We start from the raw sequence: 26,211 nt of genomic DNA on the forward strand, positions 1-26,211 counted from the left end.
ACAGGCAAGCAGAAAAAGATAGCATAAATGCCAGCAAGGTCGAATATCAAGCATCAAAAGACAAATAGAAATGATAAGGGAATGGTAAAATGCAAGGAAACAGGGAGGATAGCACCTGCTAGATAACAAGGAGCCACAAAACCCCAGAGGAAGGTTGGTGGAGTTGGCTATTGGGAGGATCTTGGAGTTCATATCTGACGCATGGACTTATAATTGTTATTATAGTTGTAGTATTATTTTGTGTCATGATGACGGTTTTGAATGCATGTTGTAGGGCAGCTGTGTCCCGAATAGTACCGGTTGCTACAGTTGATATAATCGAGATTGAGCCAGAAACCGAACAGTTAATGCGGGATAATGAACTGATAGAAGTAGGTACATACATGTAAAGCTCTTCAATCATTTGCAGACTACCACGCCCAGCACAACAAGATAGACAGAGGGGAAAGATGAACTTAGGTACTAAGTTTAAGCCATCAGTATAGGAGTAATCCCGGGGATGGTAAAAGTGGAAAAGAAGTTGGTATCCCTAGCCAAAGTCTAAATTTGGTACGGGACCAACAGGAGGGACTGAAGGGGTTAAAATCGACCCTCTCAGAATTCAGACAGCCGAGGTGACCACTACTTAAGTGATGCCAGCAAAATTAAAATCAGAACAAAGGAGTGGGGTCATGTGAAAGTGAACAAGAACTAAAAGAAACCAGGTTGAGATAAGAAATATCACAATAAAAATTGACTTACGTAAAAAGGCAAAACTAAACAAAGAACAGTGTGAGAAGCTTCGCAAAACCAAGATAAGACGCAGTTGTGGGACAAGACAGAATATGTGTGTTTTGCGTAAGCGATAAGGAATATGCTGCTTTAGCTAAAAATTGTAGACACAGCAGAATATAGGGGTCATGGGAATTTGACCTGTGACCAAAGGCATAGTAAGATGTAACTAACCTTTACTAATACTGAAAAGAATAAATAAGCCATATGTGATCAGGTGATTATTGTAATACAATGTGATTGGATGAAAATAGAATAAAAAGCTGTACCAACCAAGAGAGAACGAGAAGGGTGTCACTAGACTGCGGGGTCTATGACCTTCTCCCAGAACGTTCTGTTATTAAACTGTGTACTTTTATTTTAAGACAGACTCGAGTGAATTTATTTTTCACCAACAGTGTGGTGAGCAGAGTTTAGTGGAACTGACTATGAAATAAAGAAATAAAAATGGCAAATACCGTTGCCATATTATTAAAGAGCATTCTAAAAGACCAGCAATTCAATGGAGTTAAGCCTGAAACTTGGCAAAAAGCATACTTTTACATACGTTGACTCATGAAAAAGGCCACATCAAATCAGGCAATCACTTAACTAAGTTCCCTTCTACAATCTTAAGGGTAGATTTTGATTTTGTGCGATGTTGTAAAACAAGGGATCACGAATCGTCAGCCCATTTTACATCTCTCCTGATTTTGATTTTGATTTCCATATTGTATGACTGGTGGTGAAGAATCATTCCAACTGGGTAATGAAGTGTCTTTTCGATTTTCAATCGGAGGGAGAAGGCAGTGTGCCGTGAAGATGGGTGTATTGGGCAGCCAGCGGCGGGGGCGTGGGGGGGGGGGGGGAGGAGTAGCTGGAGGCGGGAGGTCATGGGATGAAATCTCCAGGAATACATCCAACCAGAGTTGACAACCCGAACGCAAGACCTTCTGCCTTACTTGCAAGAAAAATCCAGACATGCAACTCCTACACAGCAAGTTTGTGTCACCCGGTCATGAGGATTTTATAGATTGGACAGTGAATCAAGCTGGACGTGGTGACTTCCAAAACCTTTCGTTCAGGTATCCATTAGTGCATCATCCAAAGGGAGTCAAAGCAGGGAAGGGAAATAACATTTAAACTGGAGAGAACAAGGCAACTGTTTTAATTACATTTTGAATTGAAGTTGACAAACTTTAGATTGAACACATGGTTGTATTGGAAGGAAGGCTTGTTTCTTTTTGTCATTATTCGGTTTGCAAACAGCTAGAAGGTGGCAGCAAACGAGTTATATTAGGAGGCCTCTGGAAGCCAGTATACTGGTATCCTGTGCGCAGGAGATAAAGAGGACAGGAAGAACTTCCATGCATGTAGTGCCTGGTCGCAATGCCCCAAAAGTGCTCACCGCCAATGAATTACATTTGGAAGTGTTCAAAATGATTCTGCTCCTTTCAAAGCAGTTTGTTCAATGGGAAGAAACATTAACCAAGCTTGAAGCTGCACAGCAAATAAAGCCACTCTCTGACTGGCATCGCATAGCATGGGCGGATCAAAATGTTGCCTGGGAGTGCAGCAAACCATTCTTTTTGCTATCGATATAGTATTGTATATGTAGTTAGTGATATCGGAAAATAATAGTTTGAAAATGTATTCCTACAATGATATATTTTAGAGTTCTCCTGCAGTAACAGAACTAACATTTTACGTGGCAGTAATCAGAGTGGCAGGATGAATGTCCTCGTGATTCTGAGTGTGTCTCATGTGTAGGTTTACATTATATTTAAAACTTAAACTGACTGTTATAAATCTCATCATCAAGAAACGACTCATGAAATAACGCTGGACAGCCAGCTGGTGGCGCCGTCCAAGGAGTATAAATACTCGGGCGTGGGCCCCAGCTTGCCAGGGACATTTGTAAGACAAGGAACTAGTGAAGTACAACTAGACCTCCATGTTCTGAAACAAGTTGATTAAAGCCTTGCTTTATACTCAAACCAAGTGCGTAGTGAGTTTTATTACATCACTGACCATAATGTAATTTTATTCATATTTGAAAAAGAACGGATTCCTCACATTTGCCAATTATTGCCTTCCATTTGCAGTGTTTGAAGACCGGGTGATTGGTGCAGATACGATGCAAGGTTTCTTTGTGTAACCGATGTAACGTTTATAATTTTTTGCAGTTCACTATGTTATTGGATTAATTTGTCAAGAGGGTTGTACATACATAGAGTAAATCCTTATCTGTTGTGTGCATTATTGTGGTGATTGATGTGTATTAAGCAGCACTTCTGCCAGACTCAGGTTCTCTCTCACGCTCATCGGTGGACAGCACGATTATTGCGACCAGCTGGATCCATCATTAATCGGAGTCTGGTAAACTTGCACTGTTTCTTACAAGTGAATGTAGTCTTGTTGGAACTGCTGTAAGTGCACATCAGGTCAGCCAGTATCTAAAAGGGGGTTCCTGTTCTGGTTGTAATCCCTCATCAGCATGTGCATGGGCAGACTGGTGAAGCCGCTTGGTTGAACTAGAGATTTATGCAGATAAATGAGGAAAGACGGGAGGAGGCTCGAGTGAAGCATAGACGCCGGCATGGACTGGGTGGGCTGACTGGCCTGTTTCCGTGTCGTGTATCCTATGTGTAGTCACTGTTGTTGTGTAGGCAGACACAGCAAACACATAGCGAACAACAAAAGAAGATGAACAGCCAGCGAATGGTGTTGGTTGAGGGAGGACTGTCAGCCAGGACAGCGAGACCTGGAATTTCTGCAAGGGTTCTCCTCATCTCCCACCGTAACTTGAGTGTAAGAACGGCGGAAACCCCCCCCCCCGCCACCGGAGAAAAGGCATAAATGGCTAAAAACACAGGGGGGCTGACATGAATCAGTCATTCATGAAAGAAAGACTTATGAAATAATACTGAGTGGCCTACGGGTGGTGCTGTCCAGGGAGAGTATAAATACTCGGGCACGGGCCCAGCTTGCGCAGGACATTCTTAACAGGAACTAGTGAAGGACACAACTAGACCTCCATGTTGTAAAACAGTTGATTAAAGCTTTGTTTAAAGCTTAGACCAAGTGCCTAGTAGTTTTCTTACATCAGCGGTCATTTTCAATTTGGTGGCAATCTGGTGGAGCGGATCGCCCGCTCCATGTAGAAACCGCCCAGCTTCTAACTTATCAAAAGCAACCAGACGGGTTCCACAATGGGTGTGCGATCCTCTTCACCAAGTTACCTTTCAGGCGGCCAAGTTGAAAAATGAACCGCTCCCCACCCAACCACCATTTCTCCAGGGCTTCTGACGGGCGATCAGGAGAACCCTGCAGAAATCCAATCTTCCCCACCAGCCCTTTTATGTTCAGATGAATCAGGTGGTCATGGCATTGGTTTAACATCTCATCCAACACCTCCAACGTTGCAGCACCGACTGTAGGAGTACGTCTATGAACAGGACTCAAACACACACCTTCCCGGCCTAGAGGCAACAGTCCTACTAACTGACTGAGCCAGCTCAGGTGTATACCTGAGGCACCTCGCATGACTTCAGCCTGAGCTGTTTGAGAAGGGAGCAGCAAAGCGCCTCGGTTTTGTCTCTTAAAGCAAAATGGTTACCCACAGCTTGGTTGGCATGAATGGGCAAGCGGACCACAGTGCGCCCCCACAACTAGGGATTGGCACAGGATGTGTGAACATTTACAGAAGAATCAACAAAAAGCTTGGAAGGGAAAGAAGTTTTTTTTTTTTTTTTTAAGTGCAGTACATACGCTTGAAGGAGATGTGAATGAAGCAGTACTTTTGAGCAATGTGTAAAGATGACATAGTATTTTTAATTCATTCACAGGATGTGGGCATCGCTGGCAAGGCCAGCATTTATTGCCCATCCCTAATTGCCCTCGAGGAGGTGGTGGTGAGCTTGCTCGGCCATTTCAGAGGGCAGTTAAGAGTCAACCACGTTGCTGTGGGCCTGGAGTCACAAATAGGCCAGACCAGGTAAGGGCGGCAGATTTCCTTCCCTAAAGGACATGGGCTTTTACAACAATCCAGTCGTTTCACAATCACTATTACTGATAGTAGCTTTTTATTCCAGATTTATTTAATTAACTGAATGTAATTGCCAAAAAAAGCCAGGTGGGGGAGGAGATGAGGAGATATTTATTTTACACAGCAAGTAGTTATGATCTGGAATGTATTGCCTGTGGTGGGATTATGAATTCATGTCTCCGGATCAGTAGTCCAGGCCTCTGGATTACTAGTCCTGTATCATAACCACTGTGCTACCGTACCCCTGATAAAAGGGGTTCATGTGAAGCAGCTCAGTGTGGAACACATCCACTTCTGGGAGTGAAGGGCGATTAAAAGGAGGGCCGACGCCCGTCATGTGATTTAGTTCATTCCTCGGGCATTGTTATAATCTGCTCCGAGTACGATTAGTTTATTTTAAAAGGGGTCAGTTGCACTAAGTTGCATGCAGGGAAATATATCCATCTGTTATTGAAAATACGTAAGACAAGAGAGGGTTTTAAGAGTGCACACTCGGGTAAAATATGACTTGCACCTGGTACTGAACGACTCCTGATCGTGTCTGCAGCAGGCTGGATAAAGTGCGTGGCTGATGTAACAGGAGCCAGCCAGCGAGGGCAGGGCAAGCGCTGTTGGCGATGGAGATTGATTCCGTCTCCGATAAGTGTAGCAGCGGTGACTGTAGAGCAGGTATTTTCAGCCCAGCGCAGAATCCAGAGGACCAGCTCAGGGTGACTGAAGCACTCATTAATTTGCTAACCTTCAGGCCTTGTGCAACATTGTGAGATCAGCTGCTTGAGCATGTGACCGGCACGGCTTGGGCCTGGAATAGGTAGCTGGTTTGCTGCGGCCTGGGGGGCGGAATACTCGGCATTCAAATGTCGTTTCAATGGCCAAACCGTGAAACAAGGCAGAAAATGAGGAGTTTTAATAGAGTAGATAGGGGGAAACCGTTTCCCATTGACAGGGGGGTCTGTAACCAGAGGACACAGATTGAAGGTAATAGGCAATAAAACCCGGGGGGGGGGGGGGGGGGGGGGGGGGGGGAAGATGAGGAGACATTTATTTACGCAGCGAGTTGTTGTGATCTGGAACGCGCTGCCTGAAGGGGCGGTGGAAGCAGATTCAACAGTAACTTTCAAAAGGGAATTGGATAAATACTTAAAAAGGAAAAATTTGCTGGGCTATGAGGAAAGAGCAGGGGAGTGGGACTAATTGGAGAGCTCATTCAAAGAGCCGGCACTGGCACGATGGGCGGAATGGCCTCCTTCTGTGCTGTATCATTCTATGTAATAGGACACCACGTTTTGAAGATACACCTCCAGGGACTGCTGGACCAAGTGCAGCAAAGAAGGGTCGTCCTTTTTTGGGTCTGAAGGGCTTATATACGAGTACGACTTAAGAGAATTTTAACTTGAGCAATAAAATCACAAATGTGACTTTTACATGAGATTTCTTGATTCCTTGTAGTGTCAGGATCCTGCCCTTTTCAAAAAAAAATTACCTACTTTCCTTGGTCCTTTCACCATAGAATTATTATTACCTTCTCACACAGTTAATGTGCTACTCGTTCAGATTTAAGGGTAAGTGACGTACAGCCTACCACCCTCCTCCCACCCCCTCTCCACCCCCTGTCCCCCACCCCCTCTCCCCCCGTCCCCCCACCCTCCCCCCACCCCCTCTCCACCCCCTGTCCCCCACCCCCTCTCCCCCCCTCCCCCTCCTCCCACCCCCTCCTCCCCCCCCTCCTCCCACCCCCTCTCCCCCCCCGTCCCCCCACCCTCCCCCCACCCCCTCTCCCCCCCGTCCCCCCACCCCCTCTCCCCCCCCATCCCCCCACCCTCCCCCCCCGTCCCCCCACCCCCTCTCCCCCCACCACCTCTCCCCCCCACCCCCTCTCCCCCCCCGGTCCCCCCACCCTCTCTCCCCCCCCCGTCCCCCCACCCTCCCCCCACCCCCTCTCCCCCCCCGTCCCCCTACCCTCCCCCCACTCCCTCTCCCCCCCCCGTCCCCCTACCCTCCCCCCACCCCCTCTCCCCCCCCCGTCCCCCCACCCCCCCACCCCCTCTCCCCCCCCCGTCTCCCCACCCCCTCTCCAAGAGCAAAGGCAGGCACCTTTCCTCAGTGTGGAGGGGAGAAGGCTGGAAAACTCTTCTGGGGGACGCTGGCAGCAAAAATAATGAAAGGGAACTACATTTAATGCCAACCTTGCAAGTGTGGATGGGTCATTAATGGAAGGTGAGTTTGCCAAGGGCCGTAGTGAAGAGCAGTCACGACAAAAAATGGTTCTTGGGCCATAGTATGAGTGAAGGATTTAAAACCCCTGAACTTACATAGGATCATGTGCCGAGTACTTGATGATTATTATACAATATATACTGACTCATCGAATTGGCGCGTTACTAAATATTTCTCGCAGAAGCCTGGAGTAGTGACATCACAAGCTTTGATATGTGGCTAGTGGGGACAGGGATGTTCCTACCAAGCTTTTTTTTTTGCTTTCTCAATCTTTTCCCCTCATCTACCGGATAACAAGGCAAGGGAAAGAGGGAGAAGTTGGATCAATTGAATCAAACATAGGAAATAATAATTCCGTGCTGCATGGAAGCTTTGGGCCCTGAAATGACTCCTTTGGGATACTGGTATATGAGCGTTTAATGAATTCCATCTGAACCTGAAACCTAAAAGATTCTGAGGGGTTTGACAGGGTAGATGCTGAGAGGTTGTTTCCCCTGGCTGGAGAGTCTAGATCTAGCTGGCATAGTCTCAGGATAAGGGGTTGGCCATTCAGGACTGAGATTGAGGAGGAATTTCTTCACTCAGAGGGTTGTGAATCTTTGGTGCCCTCTACCCCAGAGGGCTGTGAATGCTGAATCATTGTGGGAGAAAGGGCAGCACGGTGGCATAGTGGTTAGCACTGTTGCCTCACAGCGCCAGGGACCCGGGTTCGAATCCGGCCTCGGGTGATTGTCTGTGTGGAGTTTGCACATTCTCCCCGTGTTTGCGTGGGTTTACTCCGGGTGCTCCGGTTTCCTCCCACAGTCCAAAGATGTGCGGGTTAGGTTGATTGGCTATGATAAATTGACCCTTAGTGTTAGGGGGATTAAATACGTGGGGTTACGGGGATAGGTTGGGATATGTGTTGGTGTAGGGGTTACGGGGATCGGGTGGGATATGTGTCGGTGCAGGCTCGATGGGCCGAAATGGCCTCTATCTGCACTGTGGGGTTTCTGTGATTCTGTGATTCTGTGAAAACATATTAAACATTAAGGCATGCTGGGATACTTGACCACTTTACTAATTGAACAAAGGACACTAAACTAGTTAAAACTAAAAGAACTGCTGACTGCCATAATAAAGTCAAGCTGACCTTTTGGCTTAGGACATCTGGTGATAAAATGTGAACATGTTAAATCTGTTTCTTGAGAACAATGGAACCTATGAAACCATATGTTGAAATGTAATGTAAGCTAATCACATGAAGTTGTTTACCTTGCTGTATAACTATGAGCGCTGTACAATAGTGATTTAGAGTGCTGGTGGGCAGTAGGGACTGCTGCAGACTCTCCGTGATATCACGTAATAAATTCCTAAAGCGAACCTCGAAGTCTCCGTCTGATAGTTAATTTTCTCGACAATCATTGAGTATATTCAAGGCTGAGACAGATAGATTTTTGGACTCTAGGGGAATCAAGGGATATGGAGATCGGGCGGGAAAGTGGAGTTGAGGTTGAAGATCAGCCATGATCTCATTGCAAGGAAGAGCAGGCTTGAGGGGCTGTATGGCCGACTCCTGCTCCAATTTCTTATGCTCTTATGTTCTTAAATTGCTCTCTCTGCTATTTTAGTGGAGATGCTAACCCATTTACTTTAAATGGGTTAACGCCTCATTTCCTTTAAATTTGGTAGTGAAACTAACATCAGCAGACATTGTAAAAGCTCATGGGTGAAACAAACAAAGATGGAACACATGTTCGCAACCTGTGTGCCAGCAACCCGGTGAAGATGGTGTGGTGAAGCTCTAACCGACTGCTCCTGGATGAACATCAACGCTTGGAAGAGGGGAGTCCTCCATCGAAGAGTGACTGGCCGAGCTCGCTACTACCTACTCACTTCTTCCCCGGTCCCTTCCGCCATGCCCATGGTGTCTTGCGAGTCTGGCTGTACGGTCTGGACCGTTTCCACCAAGCTGCCACTGGGAAGGACGACATACCGGGCGGTGACATTCCGGGGTTTCGGCTCCTTCAGGTTCTCCTTGCTGTGCCAGATCCCATAGCCGAAATAGACGAGAAAACCTTTTCAACGGACGAGAGGGTATTAGAAGCTTCCACATTCACAGCATTTACCAGCACTGGTGGCTCAGAGCTACAACATCTTGCATTTATATAGCACCTTTAACGTTATAAAACGTCCCACAGGAGCGTTATCGGACAAAATTTGACCCAAGCCACATAAGGAGATATTAGGACAGCACCTAAGATTTGTCCTGTGTTGCCAGATCCTCTTATAGCAGTAACATGTGGTATCGATTGTATAGTAGCAATCTGATCTGTAATTTATTGACTTATGCCTAAATCTCCATAAGCTTACACTTGACAGGCTTGGCTGAATATTTGTGATAGCTTCTCCATAATGTAATGCACCTTTTTCCAACCCCAATTCCTCCCATCCTCTCCAGGAGGTGGTGACTCTGGGTATGATACACAGTCCCACAAATACAAGCAGCCCGAGGGGTGTGAGCCTATCCAGTTGACTGCTGTCAGGCTACTGGACAGGCTGTAAGAGCATCCAGGCCAAGCCTGATCCTGTCCTTTCCCACCTTTTCCAAGTGTGCTAGGGGATAATGATCAAAAGTGAGAGCGCAGAATGGTCGCCCCCCCACCCCCCTTCCCTGGACCAATGGCACTGAGGCAAATTGTGTCTCCCTAGCTGCCATCTTAGCTGAGATCTGCTAACTCAGAATATAGGAACATAGGAACAGGAGGAGGCCATTTAGCCCCTCAAGCCTGTTGCGCCATTCAACGAGATCAGGGCTGATCTGCGACCTAACTCCATATACCCGCCTTTGCCCCATATCCCTTAATACCTTTGGTTAACAAAAGCCTATCAATCTCAGATTTAAAATTAACAATTGATCCAGCATCAATTGCTGTTTGCGGAAGAGAGTTCCAAACTTCCAGCACCCTTTGTGGGTAGAAGTGTTTCCTAATTTCACTCCTGAAAGGTCTGGCTCTAATTTTTAGACTATGCCCCCTAGTCCTAGAATCCCCAACCAGCGGAAATAGTTTCTCTCTATCGACTATCAGTTCCCCTTAATATCTTGAAAACTTTGATCAAATTACCCCTTATCCTTCTAAATTATAGGGAATATACAACCCTGATTTGTGCAATCTCTCCTCGTAATTTAACCCTTGGAGCCTGGGTATCATTCTGGTAAACCTACGCTGCACTAGACTACAGAACAAGACTAGCTAAGCATTCACCAACTGAGCTATCATGGGGAGCTGCTCTCAGGCATTTAGTATTCTTAGTTACTATGGTTCCGCATTTTGGTTTAAAAAAAAAACTTTCCTTCTCTGCTTTTTTTTGCAAAACAGACATGGTGACTACAGAGAAAGTCGAGACTGATCCCTGTTCTCACAGGACGAAGTGAAGAGTAGAAATGAGAGAAAATTGGACTTTTATATCTTAAGAACACAAAATATTCCAGAGCAAGAAAAGTCCATTCGGCCCATCAAACTGTCTCGAAACTGGACTCCATGTATGATTCTTCTATCGTGTTTCCAGTGACAGAAGGGTCGGTAACCAGAGGACACAGATTTAAGGTGATTGGCAAAAGAACCAGAGGCGACATCAGAAAATATTTTTTTTTAACGCAGTGAGTTGTTGTGATCTGGAACGCGCTGCCTGAAAGGGCGGTGGAAGCAGAATCAATAGCAGCTTTCAAAAGGGAGTTGGATAAGTACTTGAAGGGAATAAAATTGCAGGGCTCGGGGGAAAGAGCAGGGGGAGTGGGACTAATTGGATGGATGCGACTGCTGCCAACGAACCGGAAGCGGCCTGCGCATGCCCGCTGCCGGTTCGTCACGGGGGCGGGTCCGTTAAAAACTTTTTAGAAAGCCGGGGAGGGGAGCGGGCTGGTGAAAAAGCCGGGAAGGGAGCGAGCTCGTTAGCGGGATCTGTTTTTTTTAAAAAGCAGAAACATTATGCTTCCGGTTGTTGGGAGTTAAGCAGTACGCTTCTGCGCGGTCTCCGGGTCGTTGGCCGTAGTCACTCTGTAATTGGATAGCACTACCAAACAGCTGGCATAGGCACGATGGGCCGAACGGCCGTGCTGAATCATTCTATGATTCTGTGACTTCCCTCCCACACCACTGGAGCTGCATATCGTGAAATTGGCCTATGATTTCCCATCCATTAATTTTAATTTAATTCTGTCCCCTACTTTCCTTGAAAGGAGGACATTGAGATGGGTTCTCATAGGACTATACAAGATAGTCAATAGTACAGAACAACAACAACTTGCATTTATACAGCATTTTGAACGTAGTAAAATGCCTCAAAGCGCTTCACAGGAGCGATTATCAAGCTAAATTTCACACTGAGCCACATAAGGAGATATTAGGACAGGTTGGTCAAAGAGGTAGGTTTTAGGGAGCGTCTTAAAGGAGAAGGAAGAACCTGCTGGTGCAGTGGGTTTGACACTGACATTTCAGTTCCTCGGTTCAAATATAGCCCAGCCTGAACAGATGAACATCTCCTCGGTCAGCTACTGCTAAGGATCCTCCTATGTGAAATGGGTATTCAGTTCCTAGTGGCTTTGGGCTCACAGCAAAAAAAAAACTGCACTAATTTGGCAAAGTCACCCAGTAAAGTTGAGGCACATGGGATTGGGGCAAGGTACTAACGTGGATAGAGAACTTGTTGGCAGACAGGAAGCAAAGAGTTGGAATAAACGGGTCTTTTTCCGAATGGCAAGTGTAATGATCAATAACATGTCATTCTATAGTGGACACAAGGTGGAGCCGTAGAGCTGTGTAGAGCTGTATATAGCTGTATGTATATTAAGACTACACTACCCAGCTGTATGTATATTAAGACTACATTACCCATGAGGCACTAGGCTACCCACAAGGCAGCAGTCAAGATGGAAACCTCTAGAATGATGCTGTAGAAGTCCTCATGTATTGAAGTCCTCATATACTAAATAAAAGTGTCTAGCAAAAGCTAGCTGTGTTCATAATAAGAATGTCTATTTCTTAATGAACATAAGATGGTACCAGGATACCAAGAGTTGTAAATATCTGCTAAAAAATTGTGAAAAGTGACATGGAGAATTTGAAGCCACCAGAGCGTTTGAATCTCGAGGGAAATGTCGACTACAATTGGCGGATTTTTAAACAACAATTCGAACTCTACATTGCTGCCATCGGATTCGGTATGAAGCCAGACGCAAGAAAAATAGCGTTGCTGCTTACGGTTGCAGGCCCACAGGTGATAGAGGTATTTAATACATTTGTATTTAATCCAGAGGAGAACAGAGAAAAATTAGAAGATGTGCTAAAAAAATTTGATGCACATTGCTCTCCCAAAAAGAATGAGACCTATGAAAGATACATCTTCCGTTCTCAGACACAGCAGCAAAATGAGACTTTTGATAGCTTTATAACTGATCTGAAACTGAAAGCACAGACATGTAATTTCTCTGAGCTCAAAGCATCCATGATTCGTGACCAGATTGTGTTTGGTATTCATGATAAAAAAGTCAGTTGCGAGAAACCGAACTAAATTTGGAAAATGCGGTGAAAATATGCCAAGCCAGCGAGCTAGCTCGAAAGCACGCGAAGACTTTCAGTGAAATCAATAATGATGCGATTGTAATGAGTGATAATGCTGCTGTCGGTGCTGTGTCCTACAAGGGGAAGAAACGTAGGCAGAACAGAAATGAAAAGCAATCGGAGGATGACATTTTTAATTGTAAACGCTGTGGTTACAAACACCAGTTAAGACAATGCCCAGCATTTGGAAAAATGTGCACAAAGTGTAATGGAAAGAATCACTTTGCCAAACAATGCTTTTCAAAAGTAAAAACTAAGAAAGGGCAACGAGTTAATGTAATTGAGGACACTGATTTAAGTGAGACATTTTTTGTAGGAATGGTGTCATGTGACAATATCAAAAAGGATACAGAAAATGTGCAGCCCTCAGAAATGGACAATGCTGAACATAAAGTTAATGCAGTAAAAGAGGACAAATGGATGATCCCACTGCAGGTAAATGGAGCATTAGTTACCTTGAAATTAGACACTGGAGCAAAAGCAAACTTAATCAGTATGAGTGACATTAACAATATGAAAGAAAAGCCCAAAATACAGAAAAAGTCAGTACTACTGAAGGACTATAATGGACAGAAAATAGATAGCTTAGGTGTATGCAGACTTAAAGTGACAGTCAAAGACAAAGTGCATCATCTCATGTTTTCTGTTGTGGCTGAAAGACTTGATTCACTATTAGGTGACAAAGCTTGTGAAGACTTAGAACTGGTCAAGAGAGTCCACCGTATAAACTATGCCATAAGCAGACCAGATGACTCAGTGGATTCTGTAGTGAGTAATTTCCAGGGTGTGTTCAAAGGATTTGGAGTTCTACCATTCACATACAAGATCCAGCTAAAGGAGGATGCTCAGCCAGTGGTACATGCTCCACGAAGAGTTCCAGCACCCCTGCGTGACCGGCTCAAGAATGAACTGGACAGAATGACCACACTAGGAGTCATCAGGAAAGTCGAAGAGCCAACAGACTGGGTTAACTCCATGGTATGTGTAAAGAAAAAGAACAATGATCTAAGAATATGCATGGATCCAAAGGACTTAAATGCAAACATAAAACGTGAACACTACCAGATTCCCAAGCGAGAAGAAATCACCAGTGAAATGTCAGGTGCCAAATACTTTACAAAGCTCGATGCCTCACAAGGATTTTGGCAACTAAAACTGGATGAAGAGAGCACCAAATACTGTACCTTCAACACACCATTTGGCAGGTATTGTTTCCTCAGAATGCCTTTCGGGATAATATCTGCATCTGAAATCTTTCATAGAGCGATGGAACACATAATTGAAGGTCTGGAAGGAGTTTGGGTCTATGTTGATGACATCATCATCTGGGGCTCCACACTGAAAGAACACAATGAGAGACTGACTAAAGTGGTACAGAGCATACGCCGGAATGGACTGAAGCTCAACAAAGCCAAGTGTCAGTTTGGCGTCCAGGAAGTCACTTTCCTAGGAGATAATCTATCTGGTAAAGGAATAGAGCCAGATATGGAAAAAGTAAACGCCATACTGAAAATGCCCCGACCCACTGACAAAAAAGGAGTGCTACGCATCATGGGGATGATAAACTTCATTGGAAAGTTCATTCCTAACTTGTCAGCCAAGACAGCCTGTCTGCGAGACCTGCTACATAAAACAAATGAGTTCGCATGGACAGAAAGACATGAACAAGAGTGGATAAACCTCGATCTATACAAGAGCAGATTGATGACAATGCCGCAACTGCATCTTGTCATTCACCGCCAGAACAATCTCATGAAGACACATCAGACTTACCCGTGTTGAGAAGATCCACACGTGAAGTAAAAAAGCCTGATAGACTTAATCTTTGAGTACAATGTAAAGCTTTGAAAATGTGTTGACTGTTTTGAAAATGTTTATGTTTATAGAGCACTAACAAAAGTGTTACTGATATTATCTTTATTGTTTTCTTGAAAGTTGATTGATATTGATTTTGTTAAACCTCAAAGAAAGGGGGATGTAATGATCAATAACATGTCATTCTATAGTGGACACTAGGTGGAGCCGTAGAGCTGTATATAGCTGTATGTATATTAAGACTACACTACCCAGCTGTATGTATATTAAGACTACATTACCCATGAGGCACTAGGCTACCCACAAGGCAGCAGTCAAGATGGAAACCTCTAGAATGATGCTGTAGAAGTCCTCATGTATTGAAGTCCTCATATACTAAATAAAAGTGTCTAGCAAAAGCTAGCTGTGTTCATAATAAGAATGTCTATTTATTAATGAACATAAGATGCAAGCAGTGACTAGTGGGGTACCGCAGGGATCAGTCCTAGGACCCCAGCTATTCACAATATATATTAATGATCTAGACGAGGGAACTAGATGTAATATCTCCAAGTTTGCAGACGACACAAAGCTGGGTGGGCGTGTGTGCTGTGAGGAGGATGCTGAGAAACTCCACTATGATTTGGACAGGTTGGGTGATTGGGCAGATGCATGGCAGATGCAGTATAATGTGGATAAATGTGAGGTTATCCACTTTGGTGGCAAAAACAGGAAGGCAGATTATCATCTGAGCGGCAATAGATTGGGAGAAGGGGAATTGCAACGAGATCTGGGTGTCCTTGTGCACCAGTCGCTGAAGGTAAGCATGCAGGTGCAGCAGGCGGTTAAGAAGGCAAATGGTATGTTGGCCTTCGTAGCGAGGGGGTTCGAGTACAGGAACAAGGATGTCTTGCTGCAGTTGTACAGGGCCTTCGTGAGGCCGCACCTTGAGTATTGTGTGCAGTTTTGGTCACCTTCCCTGAGGAAGGACGTTCTTGCCATGGAGGGAGTGCAGCGAAGATTCACCAGGCTGATACCTGGGATGGCAGGAATGATGTATGAGGAGAGATTGTGTCGATTGGGCTTATACTCGCTGGAGTTTAGAAGAATGAGAGGGGATCTCATTGAAACTTATAAAATTCTGACAGGACTAGACAGACTAGGTGCAGGAAGGATGTTCCCGATGGCGGGGGAGTCCAGAACCAGGGGTCACAGTCTAAGGATAAGGGGTAAGCCATTTAGGACAGAGATGAGGAGGAATTTCTTCACCCAGAGAGTGGTGAACCTGTGGAATTCTCTACCACAGAAGGCAGTTGAGGCCAATTCATTAAATATATTCAAGAAGGAGTTAGATATATTTCTTAAGGCTAAAGGGATCAAGGGATATGGAGAGAAAGCAGGGACAGGGTACTGAGTTTGGATGATCAGCCATGATTTCATTGAATGGCGGAGCAGGCTCGAGGGGCTGAATGGCCTACTCCTGCTCCTATCTTCTATGTTTCTATGAAATGGACATTGAAAAAACTGCCGTGCTGCTGCTATTAGGGTGTGCTCTTCTGGGGTTGGGGCACATGGCTGGGGCAGAGTAGAGGGGGCTTTACTTTGCATCTAGCTGTGCTTGACTGCTTGATACCGAGAGTGGGGACCTCGAATGGAAAGTGTGCCATTCCCCAGCTTGATGATCACCAGAAGCAGGTCAATCTGGAACACTACTCCAAACTAACGCATGACAGGAGGACAAGATGCACAGGTGCGAACTAGTAAAAGGAAATGTTAGGACCGATGCCAGGAAATTCCTCACACAAATTATGAACAACACCTGAGATGGAATTCTGGGTAGAATAGAGGGAGCATAAACCCTGGAACCATTTAAGAAACAGCCGGACACTCTAATGGATGGAACGGTAGGGCCTTTCTGCACGGATGAGCTAGATTTCTGTACCTATCATGTGAGTAATAAAGTTAAAAATCCAGGTGAGGGGAGGATACCTGGAGGTACATAGAATCATACAGCGCAAGAGACCATTCGGCCCATCGTGGCCTGTGCCGGTTCTCTGAAAGAGCTACCAATTAGTCCCACTCCCTTTCTCTTTCTGCATTGCCCTGCAATTTTTTTCCTTTTTAAGTATTTATCCAATTCCCTTTTGAAAGTTACTATTGAATCTGCTTCCACCGCCCTTTCAGGCAGCGCACTCCAGATCACAACAATTGGCAGCTTAAAAACATTTCATGGCAGCAGCTGGCTGCTCATATATTACAACTAGTTTTGTTTTTAATTTCTCACAATGGATTACCAGTAACTTTGTGACGATCCATTGCTGGCACGCAGAGTTGGGTAGGAGAAAGGGCTATGAAAACTATAGCCCGGATTGCCCGACCCATGATCTCCACTTAACAGGGCAACATGCCATCAGTGGAGCCTCGCAAAGTGATTCCTCAAACGCGAGCTTGACATACAGAAATAAGTTTGAAAATGAAGTTGTCGTACCTATGGCTAGCCAAACGGAAAATCTCACCCAGGTCATTAAACTCAGCTTTAACATCAGGAACACATTCAGTAAAATACTCACAGCGGGAACCAAGGGCACCAGCGGAACCTGCAGAAAGAAAAGCCATAAGGGTCTGATCAGTGATACAACTCATTTTAAGTTTTTATTAAAAAAATTGCAGTATCATTCCCCTGATGAACTGATGGGTAAAAAGCACCAGCCATATAAACCAGTTTGTTGGAGTCCGTAATCCTAGTCTGTGCTGTTATCCGATCTCAGTTTTGGAGGTGGTAGGTTCATTGAGGTGTCAGCCGTGGCTCAGGGGGTAAATGCTCTCACCTCTGAGTCAGAAATTTGTGGGTTCAAGTCCCCACTCCGGAGACTGGAGCACAAAAATCTGAACTGCACTGTCGGAGGTGCCGTCTTTTGGATGAGACGTTAAACCGAGGCCCCCGTCTGCTCTCTCAGGTGGACATAAAAGATCCCATGGCCACTTTTCGAAGAAGAGCAGGGGAGTTCTCCCCGGTGTCCTGGGCCGATATTTATTCCTTAACCAACATCAATAAAACAGGTTATCTGGTCATTATCACATTGCTGTATGTGGGAGCTTGCTGTGCGCAAATTGGCTGCTACATTACAACAGTGACTACACGTCAATAAGTACTTCATTGGCTGCAAAGTGCTTTGGGATGTCCTGAGGTTGTGAAAGGTGCTATATAAATGCAACTTCTTTCTTTTCTTTCTGGGCTAGGAAGGGGGGGGGGGAATGGCCAAGCCCTCCTGCTCGCTATCCAGTGCTGGTGTGTGAACCTCGGGTGAGAGCAGCTTTCTGCTTGGCTGTGTGTATAGATCTCGTATGGTCAAATAACCTGCCAACAATGTTCCCTTTAAGCTGTGTGGCTGCGCAGCGCTCTGAAGGTCCCGCGCAGCCGGTGATGCGGTTTTTAAATAGAAAAAACCGCACACACGCAGAATTTTTTTGGCCCCGCGCAGCCCGTTAAAGGGTTAAAAGAATGAGGGGGAACATTGCCTGCCAACAGTCATTGTGCTGGCTGCAGCACAAAGAATGGCCACTCGGGTGAGGTGGCAGCGTGGGACTGTCACGCATGTAACCTTACCCCAGCATTCAGGGAAGGAAAGGAGATAACTGAAATAACAACAGAAAACGCTGGAAAAGCTCAGCAGCCCAGGGCAAGCGTCCGTGGAGAGAGAAACAGAGTTAACGTTTCAGGTCGATGACCCTTCGTCAGAACTGGAAAAAAGCAGGAAAAGAGATAACTGGTAAGGGAGCAAAGAAGTTCATCTTAATCCTAAATGATCGTTTGAATTTTTGCAAAAGGTGATGAGCCACCTCTTGGCAAAGGATTTAAAAGGGTTTAACACTTGTGAAACAGGTGCATTCAACATGACTGTGAGACTGGGTCATGGCAATTAGGGAGAACGGAGATTAATGTGGACTGCATTAACCCGAAGCAATGTGGCATCGGGTGACAAACAGGTTTGTCTACTGCAAGATCTTTTTTTAGTTCAAGAAGCCAAACTTAATGAACATCACAAATTGAAACAAGAGAAAAGGGAAACATTCAACAATCAACAGCTAAGGTATCAATAACAAAAACATTTTTTTTAAACAATATAAAAATTGTAAACTTTTTGTCACAATGATATATTACTTGGTAGATATTCTCAATACAACATTCCGTGTAGGGCACATTAAAGCATTCTTGAACTGTGGTTTAACATGCTTCAGGATTGGGAGGGAATGATCCCATGTTTTCTCGGGCTATTTGGGGCTAGGTCACACTTCCTGTACAGTTGGGGTCCAATGACGTTGCACTTTCATTGCACACGGCAAGAGCGCCGAACATCTCGAGTCTTTTCGTCGGGAGCAAGCGGAAGCCAAGCGCAGGCAGCGCAAGGAGCGCATGTCAACCCAAGCACCCCACCCACCTGCCCCTTCAACCACCGTCTGCCCCACCTGTGACAGAGACTGTAGGTCCCGCATTGGACTCATCAGTCACCTGCAAACTCATTTTTAATGTGGAAGCAAGTCATCCTCGGTTCCGAGGGACTGCCTAAGAAGAAGAAGACTTTCATTGTTGGTCTGGCGTCCATCAATTCCTCCCTCGTCAGCGGTGTGTTAAGGATCTTGTGAGAGGTGACATCTGTGGGCCTTCAGAAAGAGCCCGAGACTGTGGTACTTTCCCAGTTCTAAGAAGAGACTGTATATCATGAAATGTGACGGGCACCTGTCCCACAGGTGCTTAATCCACATGTATGTAGGGGTGTTATCATAGTGGGGGATGCATCTGCTTGCTGCTAGCAGTGAGAGCTGTGATGGTCTTTGCATCTCAAGCAGACCTCACACATCTGGGGATAGGTATCTTCACAAGATTTTTGATGTAGCAACTTTACTGAGTAAATATGGTTTCTACTTATCTGTAATATTCTAAAAATGTTACATCCATGTGCACTTCTTGTCTGCAAAACTAGACTTCCTGTTTTCACATTTTTGTCGCACTTTTGTGTCAACTTCCCATTATAAATTCCTCTGTCCGTATTTCTAATGGGAACTGCCTATGTAAACTTGTTATGTTGTAGTTACATCCTTCCACCATTGGCGGCACTGTAGCACATCACCTTTGCATCTCCCAGCTCCTCAGTCCTATGCTCCAATCAACTCCTCTGCTTCCCAAATTGCCATAGGTTTTACAATTTAACTACAAATAATATGTATCATCTGCTGCTGAAACCCTCATCTTTGCCTTTTTTATCTCTGTACATGACTATTCCAATGCACTCCTGGCTGGCCACCCACGTTCAATCCTACGTAAACTTGAGGTCACCCAAAACTCCGCTGCCTGTGTCCTAACTCACACCAGTCCCTTTCACCCATTACCCCTATGCTCGCTGACCTACATTGGTTCTCGGTTAAGCAACGCCTCGATTTTAAAATTCTCATTCTTTCAAATCCCTCCCTGGCCCTCACCCCTCCCTATCTCTGTAATCTCCTCCAGCCCCACAACCCCATTGAGATATCTGCGCTCCTCTAATTCTGGCCTCTTGAGCAACTCTGATTATAATCGCTCAACCATTGGTGGCCGTGCCTTCGGCTGCCGAGGCCCTAAGCTCTGGAATTCCCTCCCTTATCCTCTCCGCCTCTCTACCTCTCTTTCCTCCTTTAAGACATTCCTTAAAACCTACCTCTGTGACCAAGCTTTTGGTCACATGCCTTAATTTCTCCTTACGTGGCTCGGTGTCAAATGTTCTTTTATAACACTCCTGTGAATTGCCTTGGGGCGTTTTAGTGCATTAAACGCGGTATATAAATACAAGCTGTTGCTGTTATTAAAAAAATAGCACTGTATAAAAATATGCACAGAACGCATGACTTTAACATGGGGACTGTCCACTTATGCCTGCCCTCTATCACCTCATTAGCTAAGGATGGCAATTGGTCTTGATTCCGTGTGCAGCACCACAGGTCAGACTGCCGTAATATAACATATTACCGGAATACATTCCTTTTGCTAGTCAAAGAATACTGTAGACTAGGAAAAGATTGGAGGCTCCTGGTGCAGTGCCTCATTCGGCCATTTTGGCAAGAAAAAAGAATCAAATGTGATGGTTGAGAAAGTTTTTCTGCGGGTCAGCCGAATTGTTTTGGTGAACCTGTAAATAGCTGCTGAGATCTCAGCCTGCCCACCGCCAGAATAAAGGTGGCAGCCCCACCACTGGCAACTTTGCCAGCTCCCTTATGCCACAGGGGTGCCTCGGGTGGCACTCTTGATGTTGGAATCACTGTGAAGTTACTGAATATATTTAAGGAGACAGATAGATTTCTAGGCGCAAAAGGCATCAAGGGGTATGGGGAGAGAGTGGGAATATGGTATTGAGATAGAGGATCAGCCATGATCATATTGAATGGCGGAGCAGGCTCGAAGGGCCGAATGGCCTACTCCTGCGTCTATTTTTCTATATTTCTATTTTTCTATGGAGGAATTAGATGGCAAGTAGGTGACCAGCTTCTAGCCCTCTTGTCACTGTCTAACCAGGCTTCTAATGTTGTGAAGATATTACAGAGCTGCTCCGAGTAAAAAGAAAGATCTTCTCGGCATCATAGGATGCTGCAGCACAGGAGGAGGAGGCCATTCGGCCCATCGTGCCTGTGCCGGCTCTTTGAAAGAGCTCTCCAGTTAGTCTCACACCCACTGCTCTTTCCCCGTAGCCCTGCAAATGTTTCCTTTTCAAGTATTTATCCAATTCCCTTTTGAAAGTTACTATTGAATCTGCTTCCACCACCCTTTCAGGCAGCGCGTTCCAGATCGTAATAACTCACTGCATTAAAAAAAATTCTCATCTCCCCTCTGCTTCTTTTGTCAATTACCTTAAATCTGTGTCCTCTGGTTACCGACCCGCCTGCCAGTGGAAACAGTTTCTCCCCATGTACTCTCTCAAAACCCCTCATAATTTTGAGCACTTCTATTAAATCTCCCCTTAACCTCCTCTGCTCGAAGGAGATCATCATGCATTCATCATGCCATCGAAGGTTCTATGTTCAAAGTGCAGCGGCTGTTGTTATGCAGGTGCACAGAAACAGTTCTCTCACACCTGGTGTTCTGGATCTGCTGCATTCACATTGGCCCGTATTTTCCGATGCTTACGGGTGTGTACGAGCTGTGTACACACCTGTAGAGACCTCGCAAGTGCCAGTTTCAGGCATGCGAAGCGCACGCGCTGAAAACCGGCACTTCCGATCTGTCAAGAATCCTTTTGACAGATCGGACGCCTGCCCTGGAGAAGGGCCTCTGTTGGGGGGGGGGGGGGGGGGGCGGGGAGGAGTTCCGCTTTCTGCAGAACCTCCGCCCGCTGAAAACCCTTAGAAATCTTACGCCTGGTAAAAACCTGCGTAAGGCCTGCTTTTACCAGCATAAGAATTTAAAAAAGTTAAAAAAAAAAAATTTCCACTCATTTATCATTTTAAAATATTTTTTAAAAAGGTAAGTTTATTTTTAGCCCCATAAAAAAATTTAATTTTTGTTTAAAATTTAATTTAATGTCATTTTAACTAATTTTTAAAAACGTGATTTAAAAAAAAATGTATTTAATGTTTTGACGTGTTTTTGGAGTGATCTCCGTTCGTACTTTTGATGGATCTAAGCTGAGTGACCGGTCCGAAGTATGAAGGGGGTGACATAAGAAAACCACGAGGCACTTGGTCTAAGCGTTAAACAAAGCTTTAATCAACTGTTTTACAACATGGAGGTCTAGTTGTGTCCTTCACTAGTTCCTGTTAAGAATGTCCTGCGCAAGCTGGGCCCATGCCCAAGTATTTATACTCTCCCTGGACAGCGCCACCCGCAGGCTGCTCAGTATTACTTCATAAGTCTTTCTTTCATGAATGACTGATTCATGTCAGGGGGATTCCCTTCTTTCATTGGTTCCCCTACGCCCCTGGGATAGCTGGGTCCTGCGCATTTCGTAGTGGAGCGGCCCAGGAGCGGAAATGTCCAGACCTCCGGAGCCCTCAGGTAAGGGCGTAGATTTTTTCCAAATTGGAGGCCTCTGCACGCAGGAAGCCTCCGGTCGGAAAACACTGGCCAATGTGTGGTGCTTTCAGCGCTAATTGGCAGACAACTGTGCAAGCACAATTCTTGAAAATCATAACTCAGGTCTTTTACTTTATGCCACGCTGTGCTATATCTGACCGGGGCGTGCTCATTGGTGACCCGGCATGCCTGAAATGAGAAATAATTTCATTCCCGAGTGATAACATGCAACCTCCTCAAGGACTCACCTGAAAGGTTTTCAGTTTCTGGTGCTGTTCATGAATCCAGATAAGGATCAAGCTGAGGAGAAAACCAATCCCAAAGAGTACGATGAATAAAATATAAGCCCACAGAGGAAGCTGGAGATGAGTGCTTCCAAATACCAATATGCAGCACAGGCACATGGAACAGGCCATCATAGCGACAACTGCCACAGTGACTAGCTCTCCGGGTGCAAAATCACTAAGGAAATGTAAATAAGGCTCGAAGGAGGACCTCAGTTGGCCTGGCTCCCTTCGTTCTTTGGCTGCTTTTTGCCTCTCCACCAACTGGAGTTTATCGGAAAATGACTCGTATTCTTTCACCCCGCCACTGTCCTGGGCTTGAGGGCTTTGATTGTGCGGTGATGGCTCCGTGGGCTTGGCTTTATCTGTCTGGTAGCGTAGCACGATGATACTGGCAGCCACGAAGGTATAGGCCAAGAGCGTTCCGATGGACAGGAACTGCACCAAGGATTCCAGATCAAACACCAGCGCCAAGGTGGCCGTCAGGATTCCAAACACCACGATGCCAATCACGGGGACCTTAGTGACGGGGTTGACCTGTGCAAATATCTTGAAGAAGAGGCCATCTTCAGACATGGCGTATGCAATCCGAGGGAGGGAAAACAGGTTGCTGAGGAGAACTGTGTTCATTGCTTGAATAGAGGTAGAAAAAAGATAATAATAATCAAGAGACAGATCAAGACTGCTAACATCTGTTGGATGTTACACCATTTAATATTATAATCAACACCTAACCATTTCCTTACTCTTCTCGCCCCATTTCATTCTTATGCTGTCTTGAAGGTGATGACTCACAGACACCATTCAACCCTCTGATACCTCACTCAAGATCTTCACGAGATTAAATATGAGTTTTGACAGGATATACAACTCTAGGCAGCATTACTGCAAGCTGTCTTCACCCTACATCCAATCAAAAGCACTTTCCAGCAGGCAGTCACTGGGTAGTAATCAGGAATGGGAGCCCAGGCTGAGTATTGTGTGCAGTTTTGGTCGCCTTATCTGAGGAAGGATGTTCTTGCCATGGAGGGAGTGCAGCGAAGATTCACCAGACTGATACCTGGGATGGCAGGAATGACGTATGAAGAGAGATTGGGTCGATTATGCTTATATTCGCTAGAGTTTAGAAAAATGAGAGGGGATCTCATTGAAACTTATAAAATTCTAACAGGACTAGACAGACCAGATGCAGGAAGGCTGTTCCCGATGGCGGAGGAGTCCAGAACCAGGGGTCACAGTCTAAGGATAAGGGGTAAGCCATTTAGGACTGAGATGAGGAGGAATTTCTTCACCCAGAGAGTGGTGAACCTGTGGAATTCTCTACCACAGAAGGCAGTTGAGGCCAATTCATTAAATATATTCAAGAAGGAGTTGGATATATTTCTTAAGGCTAAGGGGATCAAGGGATATGGGGAGAAAGCAGGGACAGGGTACTGAATTTGGATGATCAGCCATGATCGCATTGAATGGCGGAGCAGGCTCGAGGGGCTGAATGGCCTACTCCTGCTCCTATCTTCTATGTTTCTGTGTTTCTGTTTCCCCTCTCCCTAACTTGATGCCATTTTTGCCTGCTCCCTAGCTTTGCGGAGCTAGCTGATCTCAGCCCACAGAGCAGTTAGCAGTTACATCTTAGCTGTCACATTGGCTATAATCAGCTAGCTCAGCAAAGACCAGGGTTCAAAGCTGAGGCACTCTGGTCAGTATGGCTCAGTACCACACTGGACAGTGCATAAAAACGTAAGAAATAGGCGCAGGAGTCAGCCATACGGCCCTTCGAGGCTGCTCCGCCATTCAATAAGATCATGGCTGATCTTCAACCTCATCTCCACTTTCCCACCCTATCCCCATATCCCTTGATTCCCCATCAGTCCAAAAATCTATCGATCTCAGCCTTGAATATACTCAACGACTGAGCCTCCACAGCCCTCTGGGGCAGAGAATTCCCAAGATTCACCACCCTCTGAGTGAAGAAATTCCTCCTCATCTCAGTTTTAAATGGCCGACCCCTTATCCTGAGACTATGCCCCCTTGTTCTAGACTCTCCAGCCAGGGGGAAACAACCTCTCAGCATCTACCCTCAGTCAATCACCCCTCAGAATCTTGTATGTTTCAATGAGATGTACCAACTGGGGCCATTGAGGGAGCTCAAATATTTCATTCGCCAAAAAGTCAGCCCCAAATATTAGTAAAACTTCCTTGTTACACAATTTAATTGCTTCACGTCGTAATTACAGTAAAACCCACCGTGTATGGCCTGAAAATTGGGGTCAGTCTATAAGACACTTTTGCCAGCGGGTCAATGCAAAAGTGACAACTAATTCTGCAGGTGTCACAGTACTTTTCATTTGCTGCATTTTTAAAACACTATAGAAAAAAGTTTTAATTGTGCAGTTTGCACAGATGGGGCTATCAACAGGGTAAATAGCAGAAAACTCAGCCACTCATTGAAGGACACTCAGCACTAGCATTATCAATTAAAGAGGAGTGAATTCAATGGTGCAAATAAAAACCACTTCTGGATCTCCAACTTCCATTCACTTAACAGAAATATTCATTTATCTTATCTTTTTTCCGCCCACTTTTCCTCTCCTGAAAGCCTGTAGGTATGAATCTACAGGTACAACTGGTTGCCTTTCTACCCTCTGTAAACTTGAGGTCATGCTAAACTCAGCTGCCAGTGTCCTAACTCGCATCAAGTCCCATTCCCCCATCACCCTGTGCTCGCTGACCTACATTGGCTCCCGGTTAAGCAATGCCACGATTAAAAAATTCTCATGCTTGTTTTCAAATCCCTCCATGGCCTCGCCCCTTCCTATCTCTGTAACCTCCTCCAGCCCTACAAACAGTATCAGCCGTGGCTCAGTGGGTAGCACCCTCACCTCTGAATCAGAGAGGTCGTGGGTTCAAGTCCCACTCCAAAGACTTGAACACAAAAATCTAGGCGACGCTGCACTGTCGGAGATGCTGTCTTTAGGATGAGACATTAATCCGAGGCCCTGTCTGCCCTCTCACATGGATGTAAAAGATCCCATGGCACTATTTTGAAGAAGAGCAGGGGAGTTATCCCCGGTGTCCTGGCCAATATTTATCCCTCAATCAACATCACTAAAAAACAGATTATCTGGTCGTTATCACATTGCTGTTTGTGGGAGCTTGCTGTGCGCAAATTGGCTGCCGTGTTACCTACATTACAACAATGACTGCACTTCAAAAAGTACTTCATTGGCTGTAAAGTGCTTTGGGACGTCCGGTGGACATGAAAGGCGGTATATAAATGCAAATCTTTCTTTCTACAAACCTCCGAGATCTCTGCGCTCCTCCAATTCTGGTCTCTTGAGCATCCCCGATTTTAATCGTTCTACCATTGGCGGCCGTGCCTTCAGCTGCCTGGGCCCTAAGCTCTGGGATTCCCTCCCTAAACCTCTCCGCCTCACTACCTCTCTAACCTCCTTTAAGACGTTTCTTAAAACCTACCTCTTT

General features: G+C 45.5%; 1 protein-coding gene across 1 annotated transcript in view; it reads right to left on the reverse strand.

Moving 5' to 3' along the window:
- Positions 1-6,901: 6,901 nt before the first annotated feature.
- slc7a4 (solute carrier family 7 member 4) overlaps positions 6,902-26,211 on the reverse strand; it is a 43,548-nt gene continuing 24,238 nt past the window's right edge. Inside the window, exons 3-5 of the mRNA XM_086012026.1 lie at positions 22,696-23,363; positions 16,898-17,006; positions 6,902-9,072 (exon numbers count right to left, since the gene is read on the reverse strand). Of these exons, the coding sequence (XP_085868152.1) occupies positions 8,879-9,072; positions 16,898-17,006; positions 22,696-23,363 (971 nt within the window). The 3' untranslated portion in view covers positions 6,902-8,878. The remainder of the gene's footprint in view (positions 9,073-16,897; positions 17,007-22,695; positions 23,364-26,211) is intronic.

Source organism: Somniosus microcephalus, chromosome 19 (assembly GCF_052327205.1).
Source record: "Somniosus microcephalus isolate GS21.2 chromosome 19, FLI_Smic_1.0, whole genome shotgun sequence".
NCBI lineage: Eukaryota > Metazoa > Chordata > Chondrichthyes > Squaliformes > Somniosidae > Somniosus > Somniosus microcephalus.